This window comes from Tetrao urogallus (assembly GCF_951394365.1).
Source record: "Tetrao urogallus genome assembly, chromosome: 3".
NCBI classification, from domain to species: domain Eukaryota; kingdom Metazoa; phylum Chordata; class Aves; order Galliformes; family Phasianidae; genus Tetrao; species Tetrao urogallus.
Genome location: NC_136815.1, coordinates 46,338,910 through 46,363,491, shown reverse-complemented (window position 1 = coordinate 46,363,491; position 24,582 = coordinate 46,338,910). Strand labels below are relative to the sequence as shown.

Sequence of the window (24,582 nt, the reverse complement as noted above, 5' to 3'; positions counted from 1 at the left end):
AGGAAAACTAAAAATCTGGATGTGCCACGTGGATCTATACTGTCATAACCAGCAAATCTGGGGAGAAGGCACATCTTACTGTAGTGTCATGTCAGTGTCTGATGAAAAACTAAACTGTACGTCAGCTTACACTCTCCAGTGTCAGATCGTCTTATGATGATATCCCTACACATCATCTTACTTTCAGGAGAGCTTTCACAGATGGGCAGGCGTATACAGAATGTGCCTGGCCATCCCTGAACTATACACAAAACACATGGCATGTAACAACATCTGTAAGATGCTACTCAGAGTAGATAGAGCCAGCCTCTCCAAGGAGACTGCTGCTTGCAGGCAGATGAAGATAACTGGAGGCAGCAGGTTGCTGGCATTTGGAGAGCCACAAAACATGGCGAGATCTTATCTGCTTCTACCAACATGACCCAAAACATGCTCAGTATCATTCTGATATACTCCAAATAACTATCTGACTCTATCAGATCCTGAGCAATCAGAAAGTATTTCTGAGGAAACTGGAATTACCTTACTGTGTTTGTTGAAATAAATCAACACTATAAGCAAACAAAATGTTATTACTAATCTATACAAAGCTATTTCCACTAGCATCCTAATAAAATCTGTCATTATTTGGTTTTAGTTTTTCCACCCTTGAGAGTTAGGCATTCTAGCAGTGAAATTATTCTTCATTATGTGAAATTTTGGAGCACTAAAGTCAATTTTTCATTGCCTTAAGTGCTCAGCAGATGCAACAGCTACAGTTGTTTTCAGTAATTCTGACAAAATACTGTGAAAAAAAAATTGGTTTATAAATTGCCAGAATAAAATTTCCCAAACTTTCTGACCCAGAAATAGTTACTTTTCATTCAAATTTAAAAAAATAAATCATAATGATGTATTTCATCAAATACAAAATACATGACAGTTCTCCCTAAGTATTGTCTGTAGGAAATTGTAATAACTGCACTTTTATTTGCATTCTATCCATTTGTTTTTCTCTAAATTCAGAGTAATGTGACTATCCACTCCATTCTAGAGCCTTGCCATGTCATCCTTTCAGGAAGTCAAGATTTTAGAAGGAAAAAAGTCAATTCACAATTGACATAAAAAAGAACTGGTGCATGAGCCTTAGCGTCATCAAAGTTCAAGCCGTATCTACAACAAAAGTCTGTTTCTCTGAGTAACTTCAGCAGGCTGAAAAGATAAGCAGGTGCTTTGCTGCTTTCAGAATCTCTTTCAGCTTCCCAGTTTTTCAAAACAGGAAAGGGAAAACAAAAAAAAAAGAACCAAAATGCCTTGTCAGAGACAAGTCTACATAACTAAATACTTTCAAATTGTGATGCTAATTACACAGATTAAGGAAAGGCTCATTAGATTTAACTAAATTATCAGTAAATAACTTCACCATTTGTGGATTTAACAAAATTAATAGTAAACAACTTAGCTGTTTGTTCAGGAGCATTTACAATCCTATTACCCAGATCCAAGGATGATTTCTTTGCTCTGGGCACAGATCCAGAATGGTCATTAAAAACAATACGAAATTGTTGTGGAGAAAAAAAAATTATCATTAAAATATGTCGTAATACTCAACTCTCACTTTTAAAATGCATATTTGTATTGAGCCCAAATGATGCAAACTTCAGACAAATGATCTCCCACATACAGTTCCTTCTTCACACGCAGTTCTCTTCAATGATGCATTCAAATCTTTTTCAGATTTTTGTATTTAATTGTTGCCTTTTGTATTGCATGTGGGCTCAGGCTGTTAGAAGGCTGTCAGTCAAGGAGAATGCCACACGTATCTTTTAACATGCTTCCAACATCTCTCTAAGACTCATCAAATTGCCAAGTGGCCTGTGGTTGGAGAAGAAAGGAACGATTCTGACAAAACATTGTAAGTTGAGCTCTAGGAAAGAGGCAGGTCAGAGGAATGGACTGTTGTGGTGTCCAAGTGAGCAGGAACTACACACATCATGTTTTTGCATAATTTCAGCAAATTCTTCACAATTTGTTCAAACATACAGAGAGATTACATTTGTATCTTTTGAATCACTGTCAAGATTGAACACATTTTGCAGAGTAGAAGTGAGTGTGAACTAAACTACCTTCCTTGCTATTCAAGGGAGGACTGCAGCAAGGAAAACAAGAACAACCAATGTGACTGGTGTGGTCTTATGATCACATTGACTTTTGATTATGATCACATGACTTATGGTCACATTATGCTCCAGTGCTCACTTGGGTGCCTCATTTCATTATTTGATGAATAAATTTTAGTAGGTCTGACTAACCAAGTCATATTGAGTGGATGTAGTATTTCAGATGGATATTTTGGGACATTTTTGTTACTTAGTGTACAGGAGACTGAAACAGAGACAATGGAGAAGAGACCAGAATTCTCCTGTTAAGCCAAACTGCTTTTGATGGAGAGGCTATGTGCTTCATAACATCAGCAATTCAGTGATATTAGCCTCATTAATTACATTTGCTAAAGTACCCTGTATCCATGAACCATCACCAGTGTGGCTTCCCCTTTTGTGTGTTCATTAACCCTAAGACTGATAAATGTGACAGTAGCTTTCAGAAGCAATACCTACTTCTAGTAAACAGAGGTGGGTCAGTGGGAAGAAAGAACACTGAAATGAAACTTAAAATACTTGAGACTGTTCATCTCCCCACACAGAGACCTTGATAGTGATCATGGCCATCCTGAAGAGCGGGCAGCCGGCTCTCAGCCTTGCCCGCTCTGGATGCAGCCAAGGCAGAATGGATGGTTACATGGGACTGCAGAATGACATCTTGTCACATGTTGCAGCAGAAAGGACACATCCATTTGAAAACTGTGTATATTGCACATTACATGGCCTGTGCCACTTGGAGACTAAAACACAGTGATTGCCCATAGTGATATTTCTACCCACCTACAAATGTGTGTTCTTGTGAAGGCATGCCTTTTTTGTTATTAAGTAGGCATGTAAGCTTTCTTATGTAGTTATTAAACTTGTGTTTGTGTTAATTCTTATACAATGCTAACAAATTCTGCAATATTTGACATCTTCAAGGTGAAAATCTACTTATCTGTAGTGTGTTTCAAACCATAACAGCATTCAGAATGAAACTCAAATTACAGCAAGCTCAAGTAATGACAATTCTGAAATACTGGATAAACACAGTCTTGCAAACAGTGAAAAACATGTTTCCATGCTTTTCATTATGATAAAGGAATCTGAGAATAAGTTTTAAGATGGCCAAAAAAATCTTTTTTTTTTTTTTTGTATATTTTCAATTCCATTTCGTTTGACGTAAATACGTTACCTGCGTATTTTCAAATGCAATGTGCAGAGTTGAAATCAGACACTGAATTCAAAGAAAAACGTGACCATGTCTCTCGATCAGACTTCTGTGAAGTGTCTCTCACAAGAAAGAAACACCCCATACTTCACGGCCACACCTTATTCATGTCACTGCCTTTTGGCACTATGAACATTTGTGAACAACTTTTCAAGGATGAAGTGTAGGAAGAACAAAACACCATCAAAAATCTTTGATGAACACCCAGAGAACTCACTGCAAATTGTGGCCGCTGCCATTGAACCAGACACTGATGTGTTAATTCCAAAAAACAAGGTCACATACCCTTTTTGTTGCCCTCGTTTTTTCTTTTAATAATAATAATAATAACAACAATAATAAAACACATAAAAAAGCTTTATTACTTATAAACATTAACTATATTATATATTTTAAATGTGGCCCAAGACAATTCCTCTTCACTCCACGCAGCCCAGGCAAACCAAGAGATTGGGCACCTATGGAGTAGAGGAAAGATTTAACACACAAACAGTGAGATGTGTCAAAGAAACCATGAAAACAATAGAACAGTTCACAAGTTTTCTGAATTTCTTTACTAACACATATTTTCAAAATTGTATTAGTTATTTAAATATGTAAAGGATATATAAGAAATCTGATGTGGAATACAAGGTACGTGACTAAAAGAGAACACAGAGGCATCTTTTAGAAATATGAAGTCTCTCACTATCTCCACAACTTACTAAATGTTTTTAAAATCACAAGAATTGAGGTAGATTTGGAGCCTAATTATTAATCATACTTTTTTATGGATTCTAAATATTCACCATTTTTCTTTCAACAAGTAAGGAGTACGCTTCCCTCTGATACAGGAATTCGTAAGTCACAGACCGCATGGCTCTTCACTGTTTGGTTGCTATCCATCAGTTCCGTATGGTTACTCTCTGAAGAGCTGAAAGAGTTATCAGCAACTGCTTCTGCTGAATTTTCTAAATTCTTACACATTTCTGCTCCATGTGCATTCTGTGATATCATAGAGTTTGGTAATTCTTTCTTTGCATTCCTTCAGCGTTGTGCTCTCAAATAGTTTTCCTTCAGAGAAGCGGGGTTTCATTACTGTTCTATATTCAGTGCATTATAATTAATGAAAAGATTTCTTCTTGGAAACATATCCACGGTCTTTGGATCAGAGGTGGGATAGGCTTTTAGTTTGGGAAGCTGATCAATATTGATTCTTCAAGAAAGCTGTAAGTTGACTTAGGATCCAAAATGAATGGTAGAACTGACCAAGTATTAATCAGTCCTACAAATACTGTCGGTGCTGTTGGTTTAATCCAACACTCTACTGCAGGACTTCCTTAATTAGCTGATGACTGCATTCAGAGTTAGCAGTTTTATTCATGACTTGCACCAAAAACAGATATTCCAGTCAACAACCAGAGTGTCAGTGAAAAGCTGAGTCATGTCTCTTTGATACCTGAGCCTTGCTTTAAAGTAGCAAATGGCTCCTGCAGCTGGTGTGCACACAACTCTGGAGGTATCATGCTGGAAGAGAATGAGTACTGCAAAATTTGCTCAAGAGGTTGCTAAACCAATCAGAAAGAAACATTCAGATTTCTAAATCCTGGCTTCAATTTTTGTTCTGGACTGTTACATTTGATGAATTTACTCCCCCGTTCCTTGCTCAGGAGAGACCCTACCTGATTGGTTTATAGTGTTTTTTGACCTGGTGTTAAACCAATGCTATGGTATCACAACCACAACTCTGCTGGGATGCTGTGATCCCATCAGAGCCACCAAATGGCTGAAAAGACCATATAGCACCATCCCTTCTTTCAGCATCGCCCCATGCAGCAGGCTGGGATATCTCCAGCTGCACCGCAGAGGCCAAATCACTCACGTCTCCTTTCTGCAATGGGAAAGCCCCTCAGGCGCCTGCACTGCTTTGCTCATCCCCAGAATGAAGCGGTGCGCGGTGCACGAGCTCTGCTTCATCAGCACTGCTGTTACTGGTTGGAGTAGGATCACAAACCTGTATTGCCACCTTCGATTGCCAAAGTAAGGGCAGGTTCGCAGCGAAACCCCATGCGCCTTTCAAGAAAACGGGAGCCTAGAAATGCTGCATTATTCCTGGCAACATCCAGAATGAAAGAAATAAAAGACAACCAGCCTGTACATCTCTAATCCCACAAATATTTACACACACTCTTCAGGACACGCATTGAGGGGATTCCTTTGAATCCAGCAGGACTGTTTGTGGCTGAGCGCCGCACGGTCCCAGCCGATGGGTACGCATCCGCGATTCGGGATTTCTCACTTGGGTACCAACGAGGCGTTCGGACAGTCAGGAGACCAAAACTCCGTGTGCCTGCCACACGCGCAGGGAAGTCAAGAAGGGACACCGCATCCCATCCGGGATGCCCGCTCATCACCGACGGGTGACGGGCGAACCTCATCCCGTCCCACCGCCATCCCAGCCTCAGGCGGGGCCCCGAGCCCGCCCCCACGGCCCGGCCCCGGCCGCGGCCCCTTCCCCGGGGCGGAGGGAGGGAGGCGGGGCCGGGCCGCTGCTCGGCGGGGCCGGGCCGGGCCGCTCGGGGCTGGCGGCGAGAGGAGCCGCGGCGGGCGGCAGCGGCAGCGGCAGGGGCAGCGGCAGCGGGCAGGGCGCGGCCGGCCCCCGGCATGGCCCGGCAGTAGGCAGCCAGCCCCCGCCGCGCCCCGTGCGTCCTATGCGAGCCGCCCCGGCGCCAAGATGAAAGGTAGGGACGGCAGCGGGGCGAGCGCACACGTGTGCGGCGGGCACCGGCGGCGGGCAGGGCAGCGCGGGGGAGCGCGGGGCAGGCGGGGCGCATCCCCGGCTCCGCGCGGGGCAGCGAGGCAGCGCCGGAGCGGATCCTGCCGTCCTCCTGCGCCGTCCCGCTCTCGGCACCCGCTCTGCGTTCCCCTCATCCCAGTCTCCGCTGTCCCGCGGACGGGAGTTCTCCCCCAGCGGTTTGTTTATTCCCTGCCAGCGCTGTGCGATGTTTCGCGGTGTTGCTTCTAAACATCTGGCAGTGATTAGGTGCCAGCGGAGGCTTGGCTGGCTTGTGAAATGTATCTGGCATATTGCTCCTCAACATCCACCGACTGGAAAATATTTGGGCTTTGCTTTGCATCTGTTAAAGCTGAAACTTTGTTTCTTTTTATCTCGTTTTTCTCTCTCCCTCTCTTGTTGGGTGAAAGTCTTCTCTTCTGCCGGCTGACCCGTCCCAGCAAGCTGGGACTGAGATAATGCCCTTTCAAAGTCTAATAGGCAGACTGCCGAATCGATGTAAGATACACTGGGGGACTACAAGAAAGCCTGTTTAGAAAATCGACAACCTTGCAGTGAGAGGCAGAGCCCATGCACACCGGAGAGCAGTCACAATGGGAACATCAAAGGAAAGTGTAGGAAGAATTGGGAGTTCGCAAGAGTTGGGTCTCAGTTTCCTTCGGAGATGAAAGTACACTCGAAGGGTGGAAGGGAAAAAGCACACATGAAAATTGCTTTTGGGCAGTGGTGTGGCTGTGCTTGGATTGCAGGGGCTGGTGGCAGATGCCAGATGCCGGTAAACACGGCGACACTGACATGGAGTTTCCAGGGCCGGGGACACCAAGTGGTGCGATATTGACTCGCTTTGCCTGAAGGGAAGAAAGGCTTTGAGGGATTCTGATTCTGGTTCCAGTACCTGGAAGGGGCCTACAGGAAAGCTGGGGAGGGACTTTTTATAGGGGCATGTAGTGACAAGTTGAGGGGAAATTGCTTTAAATTGTAATAAGAAGATTTAGAGTAGATATTAGGAAGAAATTATTTAATGTGAGGGTGGTGAGACACTGGAACATGTTGCCCAGAGGCTGTGGATGCCCCATCCCTGGAAGCATTCAAGGCCAGGATGAATGGAGCTGTGAGCAACCTGGTCTAGAGGGAGGTGTCCCTGTCTATAGCAGGGAGTTGAAACCAGATGATCTTAAAGGTCCCTTCCAGTCCAAACCATTCTATCAAAAAAAAAAAAAGAAGAAAAAAAAAAGAAGAAAAAAAAGACTTCTATTCTATTCTATGGCTCCACAAGCCCACCCACACTATTTGAGTTACTGCTGGTGTTGTGACATAATCTCCCCACAGGGCCCTGCAATGTATTTAAAATAATATATTTATAGTATATTTGTATGTTACTCATGCCAAAAGCTTTGTCACTGGCTTGTCACTAAGGGTGTAAGTGTCATGGCAGGAACAAACCAAAGCAATGGGAGCCCAGTAACATCAAGCCAGGAGTGTTACCACTGTAGCCTTGCTTTGGGATTGGAGCAGGGCTGTTGTGTGGGTCAGGCAGGATGGCGAGGGCAGAGCAGAGCAGTAACACATTGGAGCAGCCATGCACTGTGCTGCATGGCACCTGGAACAAGGCACTGAGCCCACTGAAGCCAGCAGGTGCTTTGCTGTAGCAATAGGTGGGTACAAGACATGAGGGGGCTGGAACTAGGTGATCATTGGGGTCCCTTCTGACCCAAGTCATTCTATGGGTCTACAATTATATTTCTGCCTCCTTCTACTCTGCCTGCAGTGCTGTGTTTTGCTGAGTGGAGAAGTGGCACTTGGATAGCCATGTGCTCACAGCCTGGCAGGGGGGATGCTCTGTTCTGCTTGCCAATCCTTGCCATCACCTTCCCCAAAAGCAATCACAGCCATCTCATTTCTACCTCCCCTAGAAATCAGTTCCAAAACATGCACAGAACCGCTAAATGATGGTGCTAATAATCGAAGAAGCCTTCCAACCTATCATCAAGTGCCATTGCTTGTGTCATGGAAACTGCAGAGCCAAAGCAAACTTTGACTCCATGTCTTCTTTCCCTGATGCATATTTGTTTTTTCATAATTTCTCTTTAAACTTGATGGGGGTGATAAGTGGAGGAGTCGGTGCAGTGACACCAATAGCAAAACGATCTGTTGATTGCAGCTGTCTCTGCATCTACCCTCTCTGGAGGACGGAGGAATATCTAAATAATTACATCACTGAGTATCTGTACGGAATAAATTATATTTTCCACTGCTGGTGTTTGTAACGTGCCTTGCTTTAAATCAGTAAAATAAATGGAAGTTTACATTTGATGTGCTTGCAGTTGGATTTGCAGCAAACTACACTGAGCTCACAAACTTTGCAATACTTTTAAGTAATAATTCATGTAATTTTTAAAGGGACTCAGCTGGTTCACAGTTACATATATTTGTATCAAATGATAAGTTTTCTTCTAAATTTTAGTTATGTATTGGGGAATGAGACACTGTTTGTTGCCTAGGAAACAACTGAAAACAGCTTCCCACAGTCAACACCACATGCTCAAAAACATCGACCCAAGTGAAGAAAGAGGAACACGTTGTTAAAACTTTTCTGTATATCTGTGATACCTTTTGTAAAGATCATCTGAAACCATATCTGTAACTGGTCCAGTCGTGGCTGCTGTGGTTTTGCCATTTGCAACGTGGCTTTTGTTTGGACAGTGACCGATCACTGCTGCCCCAGATCAGGCACTGCCATGGCCCAGGTGGTTTTGTGGGATGATGGCTCTGGCACAGCAGAGGAGCTCTGTATCCTTCCATGGATCCTCCTCTTCTGATCCATTCCTCCCACCCTGCTGACTGCACTGCTTGGAGAGCGGTGCTCATGGTGGACAAAAAGTTGGCTGTGCTGTAACAGGAGGAAGCATCTGGAAGAATGCCCTATCCTGTGCAGTGCCTCTCATATAATAACAATAACAATAACAACAACAACAGCAACAATCTCCTCTGCATTCTAATTTAGAGCCCAGATGCAATCTGCAGGTGAAGCTTCCACCTTCAAAACCGGAATGTGCATGCACCGTTCAGTTGCTCTTTCACAAAAAGCCTTGAAATAAATGGTCTGTTTACATGGTGTCCACCTCCTTGGCAGATTTTGTCTTTCCCTTGAACCATTTTGATGCCACTGCTGTGTTTGTAGAATGAAGTGAGGTTGCTAGTGGTGGAGAAACGTGTCTCTCTCCCTCTGTAATCTTCCCATGCACAAAATCAGATGAGTGGTTGTCTGCAAAAAGTCCTTCCCAGGATAGAAACAGCAAACTGCATGTTTCAAACAACCCAGCCCAAAGCGTTTTGCAGGAGCCAGACAGCATCTGAAAACCAAGGACGAGGAGCGGAGCGATCCAATAACCTTCACTCAGTGCAGTTATAGCACGGCTCATATGAATATAGTGACATAAACATGAAACATATGCAAAGCTCGGAGTGGTGTGTGTTGGACATGTCACAGGACCCTACCGCAGAAGTTCAAAGGCATGAGTGGCTACAATAAATGTGTGATAAAATGCAGAGCAAATCCCAGGCAGTGCTACTCCACAGCCGGTGTAACCCGGACTGGCTGGTAGCGATGGGGGTTTTTAAATATATGTATGAGAGAGATGATCATGCATGCGTGTGTCAAAGGATATTCTCCTTAATGCCGAAGAGGAAAGAAAGCAGAGTTTTAGGAGCTGTGAAAATAAGAGGGAAATCTGTTTTTGCACAGATAGAGCTGTTACTCTGCAGGTGGTTATTGAGCAGAAGTAGCTAGTAAGCTATTGAATGCAGGGTTATTTTTGATAAGAAGTCGTGACTGTGCATCTTGACTTTGAATGTTCTGACTTTCCTGGCCACACAGGACCAAGAAGAGTGAATGGAGCTGTGTGAGGAAGTCTCTTCCTTCTGCTGCTTTGGAGAACAGGAATTTATTCTGGACGAGTTTCGCTACAGCTGAGAGCTGAACAGAGCCCTTTTTTGTCACGATCGCTTAATGCTTCATTGAGATCCCTACTCAAAGGCCATTGTACTCACAGGTCCAAACACCTCTGCTGGCTTGGTTGGCAGGGAGGGGGGGAAACATGGTCCTGCACAGGGGTACAGCTGGTACGAGCTGGCAGAGCTAAGCCAGAATCAAAGAAAGAGAGTGCAAGAAATGTCAAGGATGAAGGCAATTCAGCACTGCGAAGGATGTGTGCCTAATTATCTCCAACTGCACGAAACACTTCTTATCGCGAGGTTCTCTTGTGTCAAAACAGAGATATCCCCAGTGGAAAGCAAAATAAAGACACCTTTTAGCAGGCACTGAAGGTGAACATGATCCTCCTAATAGTGTGAGTGTGGTCTGTGTAAGCGAGGGATCAGGGCAAAATGAATTGTATTTGGAGTCTGACTGCTCCCACCTGAAGTTACAATCCCTTTTGGTGCATAAATTTGAGGTGAAGACTGGGATGTCACTAGGAAACAAAGTGGATGACTTATGGGAGGCAGTATAGGAGTGTGGCATTCAGGAATGCTGCTGTTTAATGCTGTTGTTAATTGCCTCCTCTAACATGCAGACAGAGAGGCAAAATTTTTCAGTGCACTAATGAGAACAGATCTGTTTGCCCTTAAATCATTATGCTGAAATATGATATGATTTAATAAACCTTTAACTTCTAAGGTCGACCCTCTGCACTGTGCAGCTGGTGCTGGCCCCAGTGCTACAGCTTTGCTCTGAGGCACTCAGAGGCTGTGCAGGTTTTGGTCAAGAAACACCACTGTCTGCTCTCATCATTTCATCCCTAAAAACGAAACTGGAGCTTTTGAATCTTCTGTCTCTTTTTGTGCACTCTCTCCATTTTGGGGCTGTAGGAGTTGGGCTGTAGACCAGGACCATAGCACTGAAAACCCATTTGTCATGACCGTTGGTTTTTTTTTTACGTTTTATGCATGTGTTAACTGATGAGAGACACAATCTTGCTTTTGGATTATAAGTCTCAAGAGAGAATCGATCACCTGGGACTTTGCCTCTTGCTTTCTTGTGATACTGAAAGCAGACCAATTCCTGGCTGTGAAGGACAGGGATAGGGAGAAGCCTCAGTTTCTGTCTGGATCTAGCCTAATGCCAAAGGATGCTGGGGGATGTGAGGAGGCGGACTTTCTCCTAGAGCTCATAGTGATGAGGCAAAGGACTGGGTGGAAAAGCTGCACTCAGAGCCAGCCACAGTAATGTGTTGGCTTGGGACTGTGTCAGTAGGGAAGGGTTTTCAGGATGGGTTGTGTTCTTACAAGGGAGGACTTGTCAAAACAGAAGCAAAGAGAAAGACCTGGATATGAAAAAGATCTGTACAGAAAAAATGAGTGGAGAAAGTCAGGGGAAGGAAAGTGAAATGAAGCATCTGTGAAGAAAGAGGGGTCAAGCAGTTAGCGCAAGCAGGAGACTGTCCAGAGTAACAGCCATGAAAATCAGTGGAAACCAATTAGACTGATGAAGTCATCAACATCTGAAGGCTGCAGCTGCTCCCTGTTCTTCTGCTGGCTCAGTTTCACCAGTAGGTCAGCACTTTGAAAGTAGACCCTCTTAATAGTGACCAGAAACACATATAAATCTGATCACTCCTCAGAAAGCTTTTGTAATCTGAGATGAGAAAGATATTGGTGCTCACTGTTCTCTTCTGTCTGAACGATTGTTAATATTACAGAAACCTCACAAGTGGACAAGTTTTGTCTTTTGGAGGGAGGGCTGATGTGAAGAGGGCAGCCTTGGGACACTGCAGTCGGTTCCTCCTAGGGGCACCATCTGCATCAATGCTGATTTATGGGTTCACAACAGGATTATCACAATTTTTTTACTAATGGGCACAGCGTCTTTACAAATGGTTAAAGAATAATTATAAAATGTATTCTTAGTAAAATTATGAGGACTGTTTCAAAAGCTGTGCCTCCTATCTTGTAATGTTGTCCCACAATGTCAGAGGCGGATGTTGGTGGTATTGCAGTAGGGGTTGAACCTTCCCACCAGTATCTCATTATGTGTTGCTGCCATGAGATAGATGGCAGCAGAGGGGCAGTCTGACAGAATGGCGTCTGACATGGAAGTGCAAATGAGGCAAAGGTGTGTCACTGAGATCCCCTATGCAGGAAAATGGCACCTATTGACATTCATTGACACTTGCTGAACATCCATGGAGTGCAACCAATGTATGCGAGCACAGTGAGCGGTGGGTGCTACATTTCAGCAGCTGTGAAACAGTAGATCACCACTGTTGTGGTACTGGGAATGAGAGGGTGGTTGGACTAGATGATCTTGCAGGTCGTTTCCAACCTTGCGATTCTATGATTCTATGATTCTATGTTGGTACATATTTTTACAAGCACAGCATGCAGGCTCTTCTAGCTGGCAAAAACGTAGAGCCAGTAGTGGTGATTGTTAAAAAATAATGTTCTGTAGGAGAGCATTTGCTCTATTGAATAGTGTGATTGTGCTCTTTGTATCTGTTGGGTTTTTTTTTCATGGAAAAGAAATAGGAGGCATTACTTTCACATCAAGTGGCATATAATGAATTTCACAGAGTCGCACTGAGATACAACCATACAGGTCCCATTAAACTGGTGAGAAATGCAGGGCCTTAATGATTAAAGATCCTGGAGAATGCATACTATGTGGAGATTTATTTTAAAGGAAACTCCTATACTGGATGTCATTGTTGCTGCAAATTACTGCTATAGTCCCAAGTTCCCAGTGTGGTACTTAGGGGTAAATTCTGATGTGCTGTAAATCCAGTTTTCAGGGGGCTATAAATTAGTACCTAAAATCTGAGGTGAAACTTGGTACGATGATTTTCAGCCCAGATGCCTCCTTCTCTCCTGAACTATATTTCCACAGAGTTTGAAATTTTATTCAGAACATTTGTGCCTTTCCTTAATTAAAGACTTTCAACAAAGATTATTTTCTAAATCCATGTTTCCCATGTGGACAATTACTAGGAATAATTGGATGCTATGTGTCTGTAGCCAGCATATGACCCAGTATCTTTATGGTTCTGAGGTCTACTTTGCTTCATTAGCTCACTATACTGAGATGACCAAGTAGGGTGTACTGTTGAAAGATGATAGCTGGACATGTGCATTAGTAGCTTTGTGATACACCTCCCATGTGTCAACAATGACACCCATTAAAACAAAGAGATAAAATGGAAACAATTGCCCTAAAACCACAGTGCACCAAAGACTTCTCAGATCTGGTGCTGTTTCAGGGAAGGGACCAAGCGGTGCAGTGGTTATAGGTCCTGTGTAGTCCGAGGGCAGATTTGTCAGCTCTAGCCAACCTCTCTCTTATTTGACCTAAGTACAGACTGCAAAGTGACCTGTGATTAATTTATTTAAGATTTAAGAACAAGAACCAGAAATTACACGGTTCTTCTCAACATATTTTTGCTTTGCCTCTAGCAAATTAATCAAATGAGAACCCAATTTGTTTTAGATTAAATGAATTCCCTCTGTTCACTGTGATAATCCCCAGTTGAACCACCTTCCACTCCCTTGAAGCACTGTACTGTAACTTATTTAACTCTACAACTGTATTTATTAGAAGTGTTGCAGTAATGGTTTATAACTGGAAGGCAAGCAGCATTTGGCATTTCTACTCAGGAGGGAGGTTATATTGCCAAAATATCTCCAAGCCTTGGTTTTGGATCAGAGCTTTTGCTTTGTGCTAACTACTTAAAATACTTGATGTACTTCTGCTAAGCTACAGATAGCCACTTATTTTCAGCAGATTGCTGTGAGCTCTGAGTGCTGATCTGTTGCTGGCCTCCAAGGGGATTCTTGTAAACCCGATACAACAGGTCTCCAGTGGTCCTTCTCCTGTGCAGTTAAATACAGTTGGTTGTTCACGTGTTTTGCCCAAAGTTCTCTTTTATTAACAGACCCTCAATCTGCCAGAGCTCAGTAGAAGTCAGTGGAATAAGAAATGGCTTTTTTTACCAGCTCTTTTCTTTGTCTTTCTTATTCTAAATTACCTCTTTCAGCTGACAGCTCTGTAGAGCAGTCTATAACTAAGCTGTGGATATCTTTTCAGCACTAAGGAGTAAATTCTTCCACCTAGGATGTAAAAATGGATTCTGCTTTGTTATCTGCTTCAGGGAGGAGTATGTTCTTATTTTGCACCTAAGAAAATATTCCTTGCCTACATATAAGTATACACCTATGTAGCAGAAACAATGCATTCATTCCAGTTGTCTTTGAAAAAACCAAGGACTGAATTTAAACTGAAGTAAAATATTTCAAACTCAGAGTTTTCACAACATCAAACAAAGCTGTCCTATAGTGGTTGCAGCCACATTCAACTGTATGGACAGCACTGATGTAAAATATTACATCCTTTTTTCTTAGTGTTAGCCACAGATGCTCAAAACTCATGTATTTCTTCCACTCTGATTTTTTATACTGTCTTTAAAACCATAAGGTATAAAAACATCGTGGAGGTTTTCTTACTATTTACTTTCCTAATTGGTGTGTATTTTTATAACCTTTGTAATTCATCACAGACCATGTCTTCTCTGAGAAACCTACACATTTGCTTTTCAATGAAAAATTGGATTCTCCTGTATTTCCCTAATTCAAAGATATCACAGAGCTGTGACATTTTTGTACACTTTGTATGAATCAGGAAGGTTTTCAGCACTGGAACTTGTGGCAGAGAACTGAGCGTTTGCCATCTCGTCAGCACAGTGCTGCGAGGAGCAAGCTGGGGCAAACGGCTTTGCCTCAGGACTTACATTTATGGGCTTGTTTCCCAGCTTTATTTTTAATATTTCAAACACAGGTTTCTCATGAAGAACCACTAAAACTTTCAACACCTCCTACTCTCTTTTTTTCCAAGGGATGCAGCGCTGCTAATTTCTGAAAATGTAGTCTGATCTCATTTTATTCATTATCTGCCTCGCATCTTTATTTCCCTTAAGCTTGTTACACAGCAGTTAATATTATTCAAGATTATTTATATTACATTTGAAATATGTAAACACTGCATTTGCAATATATAATTTGGGCAAAGGTCATAATGGTGGTTGTGACTGAAAGACCTCTGAGCTTAGACTGTTAAGGCTTCCCCTAAACTACTTTGTTGCCTGCTGCTAGACCAGCCCCTGGGATTAAAATAGGTCTTATCTGATGCCTGGATTTTAGAAACAGGAGGCCAGCCCATTTGCTGACAAAACTGGCCTAGCCCATCCCCACTTCATTTCAAATGCCACTACTGCTCTTCAAAATGAGCATTGGAAAAAAATGATCCCTAGCAAGCACGTAACATTGAAAATATTAAGAAGTACATATGTATATATATATATGCACACATCCATATATATATATACGTATATAAGAGTCCAGAGAAACAGCAGGATGACAAATGCCTTACTAGAAGTGAACGCAGTTGGCCGACGTGTGAAAAACCAAATGGCTGATTTCTCCCTTCAGTGACTGACGAGAATAGAGGAAGGCCTTTGGCCCGGTCCAGTATTAAATGTGGAGGTTGGTGGCCCTGCCTGTAGTGGGGGGTTGGAGATCCATGATCCTTGAGGTCCCTTCCAACCCTGGCCATTCTGTGATTCTGTGACATGCCCTTCAGAGGTGCAGGGCCCTCCGCTGCTGGCAGCAGCAGTGAAGGGATGTGAGGGCCAGAGACGGTGGGAAGGCACAGCCCTTGGCATAAGGGGGGCCCTGGGGAGGAGGTGCATGGGCCTTGGAGATGTGGTGCAGGATTAGGCCACAGGGCTTCAGCACGGCCTGGCTGCACAAGGCAGATATGGATCAGACAAAGCAGGTTATGCTCCCAAGAAACAGGAGGCGATTGTGTTAGCAAGAGAAGGCAGGAAGCTGAGGGCTCTGGCACTGATAACTTTTCTGTGCAGCTTTTATCTTTTGTGCAAGAGGGGAAGGCTTTTCTGGAGTAATTTACTGCTGGGATGAGAGGCTTGGCAGTTGACTCCTTGTGGTCACTTGGTTTATTCGTATTTGTCGTGTTTTGTCAGGTGACGTTGTCCTCAGATAATATCTGGTACAATGGTGAGGTGTTCTTTGTTAGAGGATAGTTGCTGCCTTCAAAATCAGGATGTGTTTGTTTTGCCTGAGGAGTGCCCACTGGTTCTTGCATTTCTTAAGTGCACAACTGAAACAAGAGTGAAGATAGACAGGAGCACCTCTGGCAGTGAGCAAAATGAGTATTACCTGGTGAAGAATCTGAGTTTTGAGCTGTTTTGTTTAGACTTTGCTGAGCCTGGATGAGGGCCATATGTTTCCTTCACTTGAGTCCACCCTCCCACAGCCATGCTGTGTCCCATGTCAGCTGCAGCACCAGCCTGGTCTCACGATGCCAGCAGCTTGTTCATGCACAATAAGGCTGTGGACACCAAAGGGCTACCCAAGCCCAGACTCATTCCCATCATGCATACTTATCTGTTTGGAACCTGCTTTTTCACTGCAGCTCATTAAATGTTCCATTTTGGTGAATTCCTTGGCTGGCCTCTGTACTTCTGTTTCTTTCCGTCCTTGTGTTGATGTAGGATCTTGATGGGACATTTGCAAGTGAGGCGTCTTTCTTGGCACCCAATGCAGTAAGGGTAGTGTGAAGGCTCAGCAAGCTGAAGCTCCATAGGATGCAGCAGCTGTGTTCAATGGGATGCAGATTTCTGCCTTGCCTCTACTGCAGTGCAATCAAAAGCTCAAGAGCAGGCATATTTTGGTAGGGGCTGCTGTCAGATGCTGGTGTTTTCCGCATGGTAGGCTTGCAGCTCTTGGGAAATGATGCACTAGGTGCTGATTTAAAAAAGCCCTGGAGTCTTCCCCAGTGCATGAAATGGCGTGTGCAGAAGAGGAAATGGATCTCCTCTGTTTCCTTCTAGAAATCAGGAAGCAGGAGTTGGGCAGTGGGGCTGTACTGCTCTTCCTGGGAGCCAGGTTCCGGCAGCAGGCACAGCTCTCGCCTTGCCCTGCCGCAGCAGAAGGAAGGGCTGGGCTGGTAGCAAGAGACTGAAAAAAAAAAAAAAAAGTAGTGAGTGCATTTTTTTCTGCTGATGCCAGCCTTTTCCTTTGAGTAATTGCTGCTGGAAGGAAGTAGAAAGAAATTAAGCTTCTGACAAAATAAATATGTGATTAATAGCATTTTGCTGCCTGCCGACTGAAGATGAGAACAAAAGAGCTGAAATATTTTTTGTCATCTGTTTGTATTTGTCAGTTCTCTATCCCACTGTTTATCAGATCTTGGGGTAAAACTAATGCACCTGTAACAAATTTTTCCCATATTTTTCGAGTGGTAGTAGTAACCTGGTGCTCTGTCTTTCTTTCTGTCTCCAGACGATTTTGCAGAAGAGGAGGAGGTGCAGTCCTTTGGCTACAAGAGGTTTGGTAAGTGGCAGCAGGTCTTTCACTGCTCTGTGGCGCAGCACTTAGCTTAAGAGAAGCAGCTGCTATTAAAGCCTCCTTTACTGGCCTGGCAGCTTGAGAACATGTAGGTACAGTCCCATCAACCCATTCAGTCTAATGTCTGGCCAGCAGCAGGTGTGATGAGAAGTCATCAGCTTTATTACTGGATCCTTGCATGAAGCAGTGTTATGAAAACCAACCCCACACTTCATGAGTGTGCCAGATGTGCATGTACAGAAAAGTACATGCCCCTGAAACTTCTGCTGCCCCTGCTGTGCTCTTCATAGACCCTAAATTATGCACAACATGGTCAGCTGTGGTCATATGGGACCTCTTCATGCTCTGCAAAGTCAGAACGGCTGAGCCAGGAACAATTCTGTGAGTTTATCTCTAAAAAAAAGGAGCAAAAGCTTATGGGATGATTGTGTTCTGAAGCAGTCCTGGTGATCAAAATCCCTTACCACAGCTTTACCTTCTCCTGATTTGGGACGTGGTGATAACTTCAAAACATGGTTAAACTCTCCTGCACAGCGTTTGAGACTTCAGCGTGTTCTTGTGCTTCTGTATACACAGGGAAGCTCTTGCTTCTATTTTCTCTTGAATGAACCTAAAGGTTTTACTTAATACATTGCAATGTAACCTTTTATAAACCACACCTTAAGCTAAGAATTCCAAAGAGATAAATTCTTAAAATCACATTGGTCACTCTCTTTTCTTTTTTTGATGGTGGTTCATTGAAAATGGCCTTGTCATGTGAAGGAAGCAGTGTAGTGCATCTCTCACAGCCCTCTAGGCTGGAACAAGAGTCATTTTCAAAAAGGAAAAGGCTGAATTGAAAAAAAAGAAAAAAGAAAAATGTCAATAATTCACCTCAAAAGAAGCAGGGGGAGGCACGCTCGTGGCAGTAGGCGTATTTTGGGTACGTCAGCCAGCCACAGAGCCAGCATCTGTGGCTTAGAAAGTCCTGCCATAAGGCTGCACGTAGGTTTTTTCTGCTTTTTGTTTTATTCCTCTGGACTGGGCCCTGGAATAGCCAAAAAAAAAAAAAAAAACCTAAAAAAAAAAACTCTGAAGAACTAGGAAGAAATTTTAACTGTTCTGCGTGTTTCCAGGAGTGCTTGTACTTGTGTTGTGTTTGTCAGGGTGAAGGGAAGGTGAGCAGAGTAGCAGGGGCAGGAGAAGGATGTCAACACTTGTGGAGGTCCCTGGAAGGAACAACCAACTACAGGGCTGTTTTCCCTTCCTCAGAAAGACTGCATTAATGTGTTCCCATTTCTACAGTGATCGCAGCATCTCCAGGCAGCCTCTCAGCTGAAGGTGATGCGCATCTTTTAAAAACCTAGATCCACTGACCAGTCACTTCCAGTACTTCCAGAGAAGCACTACAGGAGCAAAAATACAGCCAAGTAGTTCAGGACCCATAGGAACTGTTATGCTTGTTGTCCCAGCTTGTGTTCCTTCTTGGCCTTGCGTCCTCTCTGATAGTAGCAGGTTAAATTGTGAGCATTTGGATAATGAAAAATACTATTAAAGATATAAAGAAGAAAATAAACTTACTATTATTATTGGTAGTAAAGAGAAAGAATGAAATACTCCTTTCACATCACTGTGAGATTTTACTTTTGGCAATAAGGGATGTGATTTAGTGATGGGACTCAGTAGGTCAGATTGACAGGCTTGATGAGCTTGGAGGTCCTTTCGCACCTACCTGATTCTATGGTTCTATGGTTCTATGATAGTATGATTGGAGAAGCCCAAGGCAAGAACCAATCTTTGCTATAGAAGCCCTTGATAAAAGGGCATTTTGGAAGGAGGCCTATCCTGTCTGAAGGCTGGTGCTGTGGAAATCAGCACTTTTTGCATACAGCTGCTGAAGCAGGCAGCAATAACAGCACCAGTTGGTTGGTTGGTTCAGGAGCCATTCTGTATGAACAGCTGTGTGAGTATTTTGTGACTAGAGTAGTCCCTGTGTGCTCTGTTAACATGAGACAGAGTAGAAGGACCATGACTCAGGTGCCCTCGGCTCCATATTTTGGAAAAAGTAAGCCTTGTTTGGAGCAAAATGTGCTCCGAGAGGGAGATGGCTAAACCACAACTGCTTCATAAAGAACCCGTTTTGCAATGAATCACTGCTGGCAGCTGGGAACACATGTTGGTCAGCACTTGGCTCACAATCCTTGACTTCAACTGCTTTCCTAGAGTTCAGCTGGGGAGTTTATTATTAGCTGTCTTGTTGCTGGACCCTGCCATTTGCTTCAAGAAAGCAAGAGATGTGCTGAAGGGTGGAAGGCACTCTTGGGCAATTCTCATTTTGGGAAAGAAGTATTTGAAAAGAAGATTGAGCAGTCACCATCCTGCCAGCATGCACTGCTCCCCATTTTCCTGAACATTTCTCTTCCTCCTCAGATACACTAATTTCAGGGAGTGTATTGTGCTACTTTTTAGTCCACCAAACTCTAACTGGTTATATTAATCCAAACACACTGAGCGTATCGCAGTAACATTTAAAAATATTCATCACAGATGCAGACAGCAAAGTCAACACCAGCATGTGTTTACTTCTGAGTGCAGGACAAATTCACCACAGGGAGTCAGGGAGGCCGAGGAAGATGCTCTTTCCAGCTGCCTGGTGCTGTTTGCTTCTTCTCAGTGGGTGCTCCAGATGTGCAGGGATGCAGCCAGAAGGGCACTGTCCAGTGTCTCAGGTGCCCGTGGCTCTGGGTTGTGGTGGTGAGAACATAGATGTTTCTTATTGCTATTACTTCATCATAAGTCACTGCCAGGCTGCTTTCAAGTGATCTGTTCCAGATAACAAGTTGTGCCCATCCATGGTTTTCCTCTACCAGATTGTCATCAGTGTTAACCCTTTCCTTAGGCAATGCTTTTGGTTTGTGTATTCCCTACTCCCTCTTTGGGAAAGAAGGAATGAAGAGAGGGCAAAACATGCTTTTCAGAATTATAGGGTTTTTGAGATGCTAAATCTCAGGCTTGAGAGCTCAAATCATAGAATCATAAAGTAATAGAATCATTTGAGTTGGAAGGGACCCTTAAAGGCCATCTACTCCAGCTCCCCTGCAATAAACAGGGACACATACAGCTAAATCAGGTGCTCAGAGCCCTGTTCAGCCTGACCTTGAGTGTCTACAGGACGGAGTATCCACCATGTCTCTGGACAGCCAGTTCCAGTGCCTCATTACATTTAACATGAAATATTTTTTTCATTCTATCCAGTCTAAATCTCCCTCTTTTAATTTGAAACTGTTTCCCCCTGTCTTATCACAACAGACCCTGCTGAAGACTCTGTTCCTTTTGTTCTTATAGCCCCCTTTTAGATACGGAAAAGCCACTATCAGGTCTCCCTGGAGCCTCCTCTTCTCCAGGATGAGCAGCCTGGTAGATATTAGGATGAGGTTTTGACTCTTCTCTGGCTCTGGACATCAATGAAGGCACAAGAATTAAAGGGAATTAATGGACTTTTGAGGTAGCATGTCTGATCTACTCAACTTGTGGCATTCCCAGGCAATAGATGCATAGACAATTGCAAATTTAGAATCTTTGTGTTAATGCTTTAGAACTTTAAACCTGCACTTAAAAGAGCAATTAGTGTACAAATTTCAATGTGAAGTTATTCAATGAATAGTTTGAAGCTATACCACAACATGAAATAACTGGGGGAAAAAAGGGAGTGGTCTTTGAACTGATGTGAAGCCCAATTTTAATGTTTCAGAAAGCAGGCTTCCAAGAATAGAGCTGAAAGCCCTGCTGACAATGAGAAACCTCACAAGGAATAAAAAGACAGGGCCAGTACACTGAAGATAAGCAGAAGACTAAACAGTTTGTGTGAGATAAGGACCCTTTTTTGCCGTTAAGAAACATAGCCAGAGTTGGAGGCTATCAGTTTGTCCTCCATAGTAGGGCCCACCTTGTCCCCTGTCCTCCAGACCATGAGCTGGGATCTTTCACCTCCCATAGGGTATGCTAGTCATGATGTCCAGTCTGTGCAGCAACAGTAACTTAGCTCCTGAGCATCATTCCAGTTCTAAGAATTAAATCTAGGTATTTCTAGACCAGAAATGGACAAATCATCTTGCGAGACAATAATGAAATCTGCTATGCTGGAAAGAGTTGAGAAAAATGCCTCTGGTTTTAAAGTATTATTGGAAAATATGACAGTTTTTTTGCTGATAAGTTGCTGAGGGGCAGCTGAACTTGATCCATGTAATAACTGCTTTCTCACTTTAGATTGTTTTGAATATTTTAGGCAGAGAGAAGCTATATATCAGTTGGTGTGTGTGTATATACAGGTGTATATTTATACCTTTGGTAGAATACAAATGGAGAATTTTAGGAGTTTAACAATAAAAGCCTTATGAATGGTTTACAGAGAAAAAAAATTTGATATTTTGTAGACTTTCAGAAAGAGCTTAATATGATATATTTTCCTGCCTGTAAGTAACAATTTAAATGTGATTACGGTAATCCTTCTTAAAACTTGTAGCTTGGACTTTTGTGGTAGTTCAGGAATAACGTTAACTCATTAACACTGCACAGAAAGCCTAACTTCAGCCTTTAACCCTGGATAAACCCAGGCCATTGTTCACATCTGTAATGCCACACATGGAAAAATGGCTGGCATCAGCTTGATGGTGAGCTACATCCACACAAACCTTAAGCCTGTAAGAAAAATAAATAAGTAAAGATCTAATCTTAAGGAATTTATCAACTTTTCTTTATGGTTTGTAAATGACCAGCAAGGGATTTCAGGTGCCACAAGCCACCGAGTTCTCTGGGCATTCTTTCACATGTGTGACACACAAACTGTGACACACAATAGTGTGGCTCAGTAATAAGTCAGGAATCACTGTTGCTCACAAAGCCAGAGGAAAGTCTGGCACATTGCTTCCAGGCCAGCGATCTTGCTGCTTTTATTGGATAGAGATTCCATCTGCATGGGTCTTGGGGTAATTAAACCTACTTTGCATGGTAGCATCAGCATGTCTGTTCACTATAGGCCAAGAAATGTCACTTGGAGACACTCTTTCCACTACTATGGCCAGTGGGACAAAAGGGGGCACCCAAGTGAGCCCAGTGTCAACAGCATGTCCTGGGGCTGGGGCCTTGGGGGCACACTGGGGACTGCATGTATATGCAGGAGTTCCTTTGTTTTTTTTTCTTTACCAGGGTGCATCCAGAGTTCCAGGGCCATTGGAGTTGAGCTCTTGATAAAAAAAATTAAGAGGAACATCTGTGAGGAGCTGGAGTCAAGGTGCTGCATGCCTCCAGCTTTGTCCTCACTCTGTCAGCAGCTTCTGGATTATCACTGATACCTTCCAGCTGAAAATTTAAAACTGCCAAATCTTTCCATGCTGGTAAAGATGGAAAATAGTTGAGGCACCCTGACTGATCCATTAGCATCAGACAGTAATAGTGTGATCCAAGAAGCTGACAGAGCTATGTGTTCTGTGCCAGCATAGCCCGGAGATATCAGTGCTGTTGGGGTTGATGGGCTTGGGCTGCCCCTCTCCAACCTCTCCTGCTGTGTCTGCATGCAGTCCTCGTAAGGAGGCCTCTTAGCAGTTGAGTGGGTGACCAGAGTCATTCCAGCTGTGTGCTGGTCTGTAGGCAATCTATTTTTTATTGTTATGTGGTTTGTTTTTTTTTTCAATCGAAGTACAATTAAAATTCTTGACATGTTTCTTCCTACATTGCATCTGCATGCCTGGAAGTATACCTCCTCAATCAATCTCTGTCTTTCAGAGATGTGCTGAAAGGTGGCATGGTCACTGCTACATGTGAAGTCTGCCCTCTGTTTTTCATTAGGGCTGTAAAATAGGTGTGTGGGCTGACTAGAGTGTTGTATTTACAAATGGAATGAAAAATATTGGTTGCACTGTAAGCAACACCTGGGGATTTTGTATTTGTTTCCCCGTAAACTAGCTGGACAAATAATGAAGCACTTTGCATCAGGTTGCTGCCAAAACACCTAGGCTGCAAGTTGGGTTGTTCTGCATCACAAACCATTACCTGTGAGAGAGATTAATGCATTAGAACAAAACTAAGAATTGTGTTTTCAGCTTGGTGCTGTTTCTATTGAAAGGAGCACAGGAAAATTGTGGAAGAAGTGAAAATTTAAGATAAGAAGCCATCCGAAGAAGGAAGAGGAAGATAAAATATTTGGAGATACCAGCTAGTGGGTTCTCCCAGTGCTGCTGTTGTAGCATTACTGATGTCCCTGGTGAAGCCTTTTTGAGTTTATCCAAAGCAGAGCTCTGCCTCTGCGGCTAGCAGCTGCCATATGCTGCTCTTTACAGCCTGCTGTAAACTATAAAGCTGCAAGTACCCAGATGTATCTGAATGATCCTTGGCTATTCTTTATTTGCTTCTGTTATCCCACACCAGAAAGCTGCTGTGCTGTGCTTACTGCTGGCAGTGACATTTTAGAAGAGGCACACTGGTGCACAATGAGGCAGAGGATTCCTTTTCTTTTGGGGCATTTTCCTCAAACCAGACCTAATGGTCTCTTCCCTCTCCCTCTGTTGACAGCCAGCATCTTGGAACTGCTGAGGCCACCGAAGTAATGCATCACACACTTGTTCTCAGCCAATTTTATGATGATTTGCCAGGAGAAAATTTTATTTGTGAGGATTGAATTCCTGTGAAATCTAAATTTAGGGCTCAGCATTTCGCGAGCATTTTGCTTGCTTTTAGGTAACCAATAAAGACACCCATCCTTCAAACAGTGGTAGCAAGGAGAGAGAAGTGCTGTGTGAAGGTATGGCCATACTGAGCAAGAGCTTCATGTTTCTAGTCACTTTGAGTCACTCCACAAGTCTTCAACTCCAAGTCTCCAAACTGTGTGGGGAAAATACATAAATGCTTATGGAAAAAAGCCTGTGAGAGCTAAAGGGGATAGTGCAAATAAGGAATCACAAAAATACAATATTTTGCCATTCAGAGAGATGTAGACTGGCTTGTGCCCAGGAGAACCTCATGAGGTTCAACAAAGCCAAGTGCAAGGTCTTGCACCTGGGTCTTAGCAA

General features: G+C 43.3%; 1 protein-coding gene across 1 annotated transcript in view; it reads left to right on the top strand.

Moving 5' to 3' along the window:
* Nucleotides 1-6,064: 6,064 nt before the first annotated feature.
* Nucleotides 6,065-24,582, top strand: part of COLEC12 (collectin subfamily member 12) — a gene marked incomplete at both ends in the record, with an annotated part of 108,606 nt that continues 90,088 nt past the window's right edge. The window contains 3 exons of the mRNA XM_079533876.1: nucleotides 6,065-6,303; nucleotides 6,874-6,950; nucleotides 17,474-17,524. Of these exons, the coding sequence (XP_079390002.1) occupies nucleotides 6,065-6,303; nucleotides 6,874-6,950; nucleotides 17,474-17,524 (367 nt within the window). The remainder of the gene's footprint in view (nucleotides 6,304-6,873; nucleotides 6,951-17,473; nucleotides 17,525-24,582) is intronic.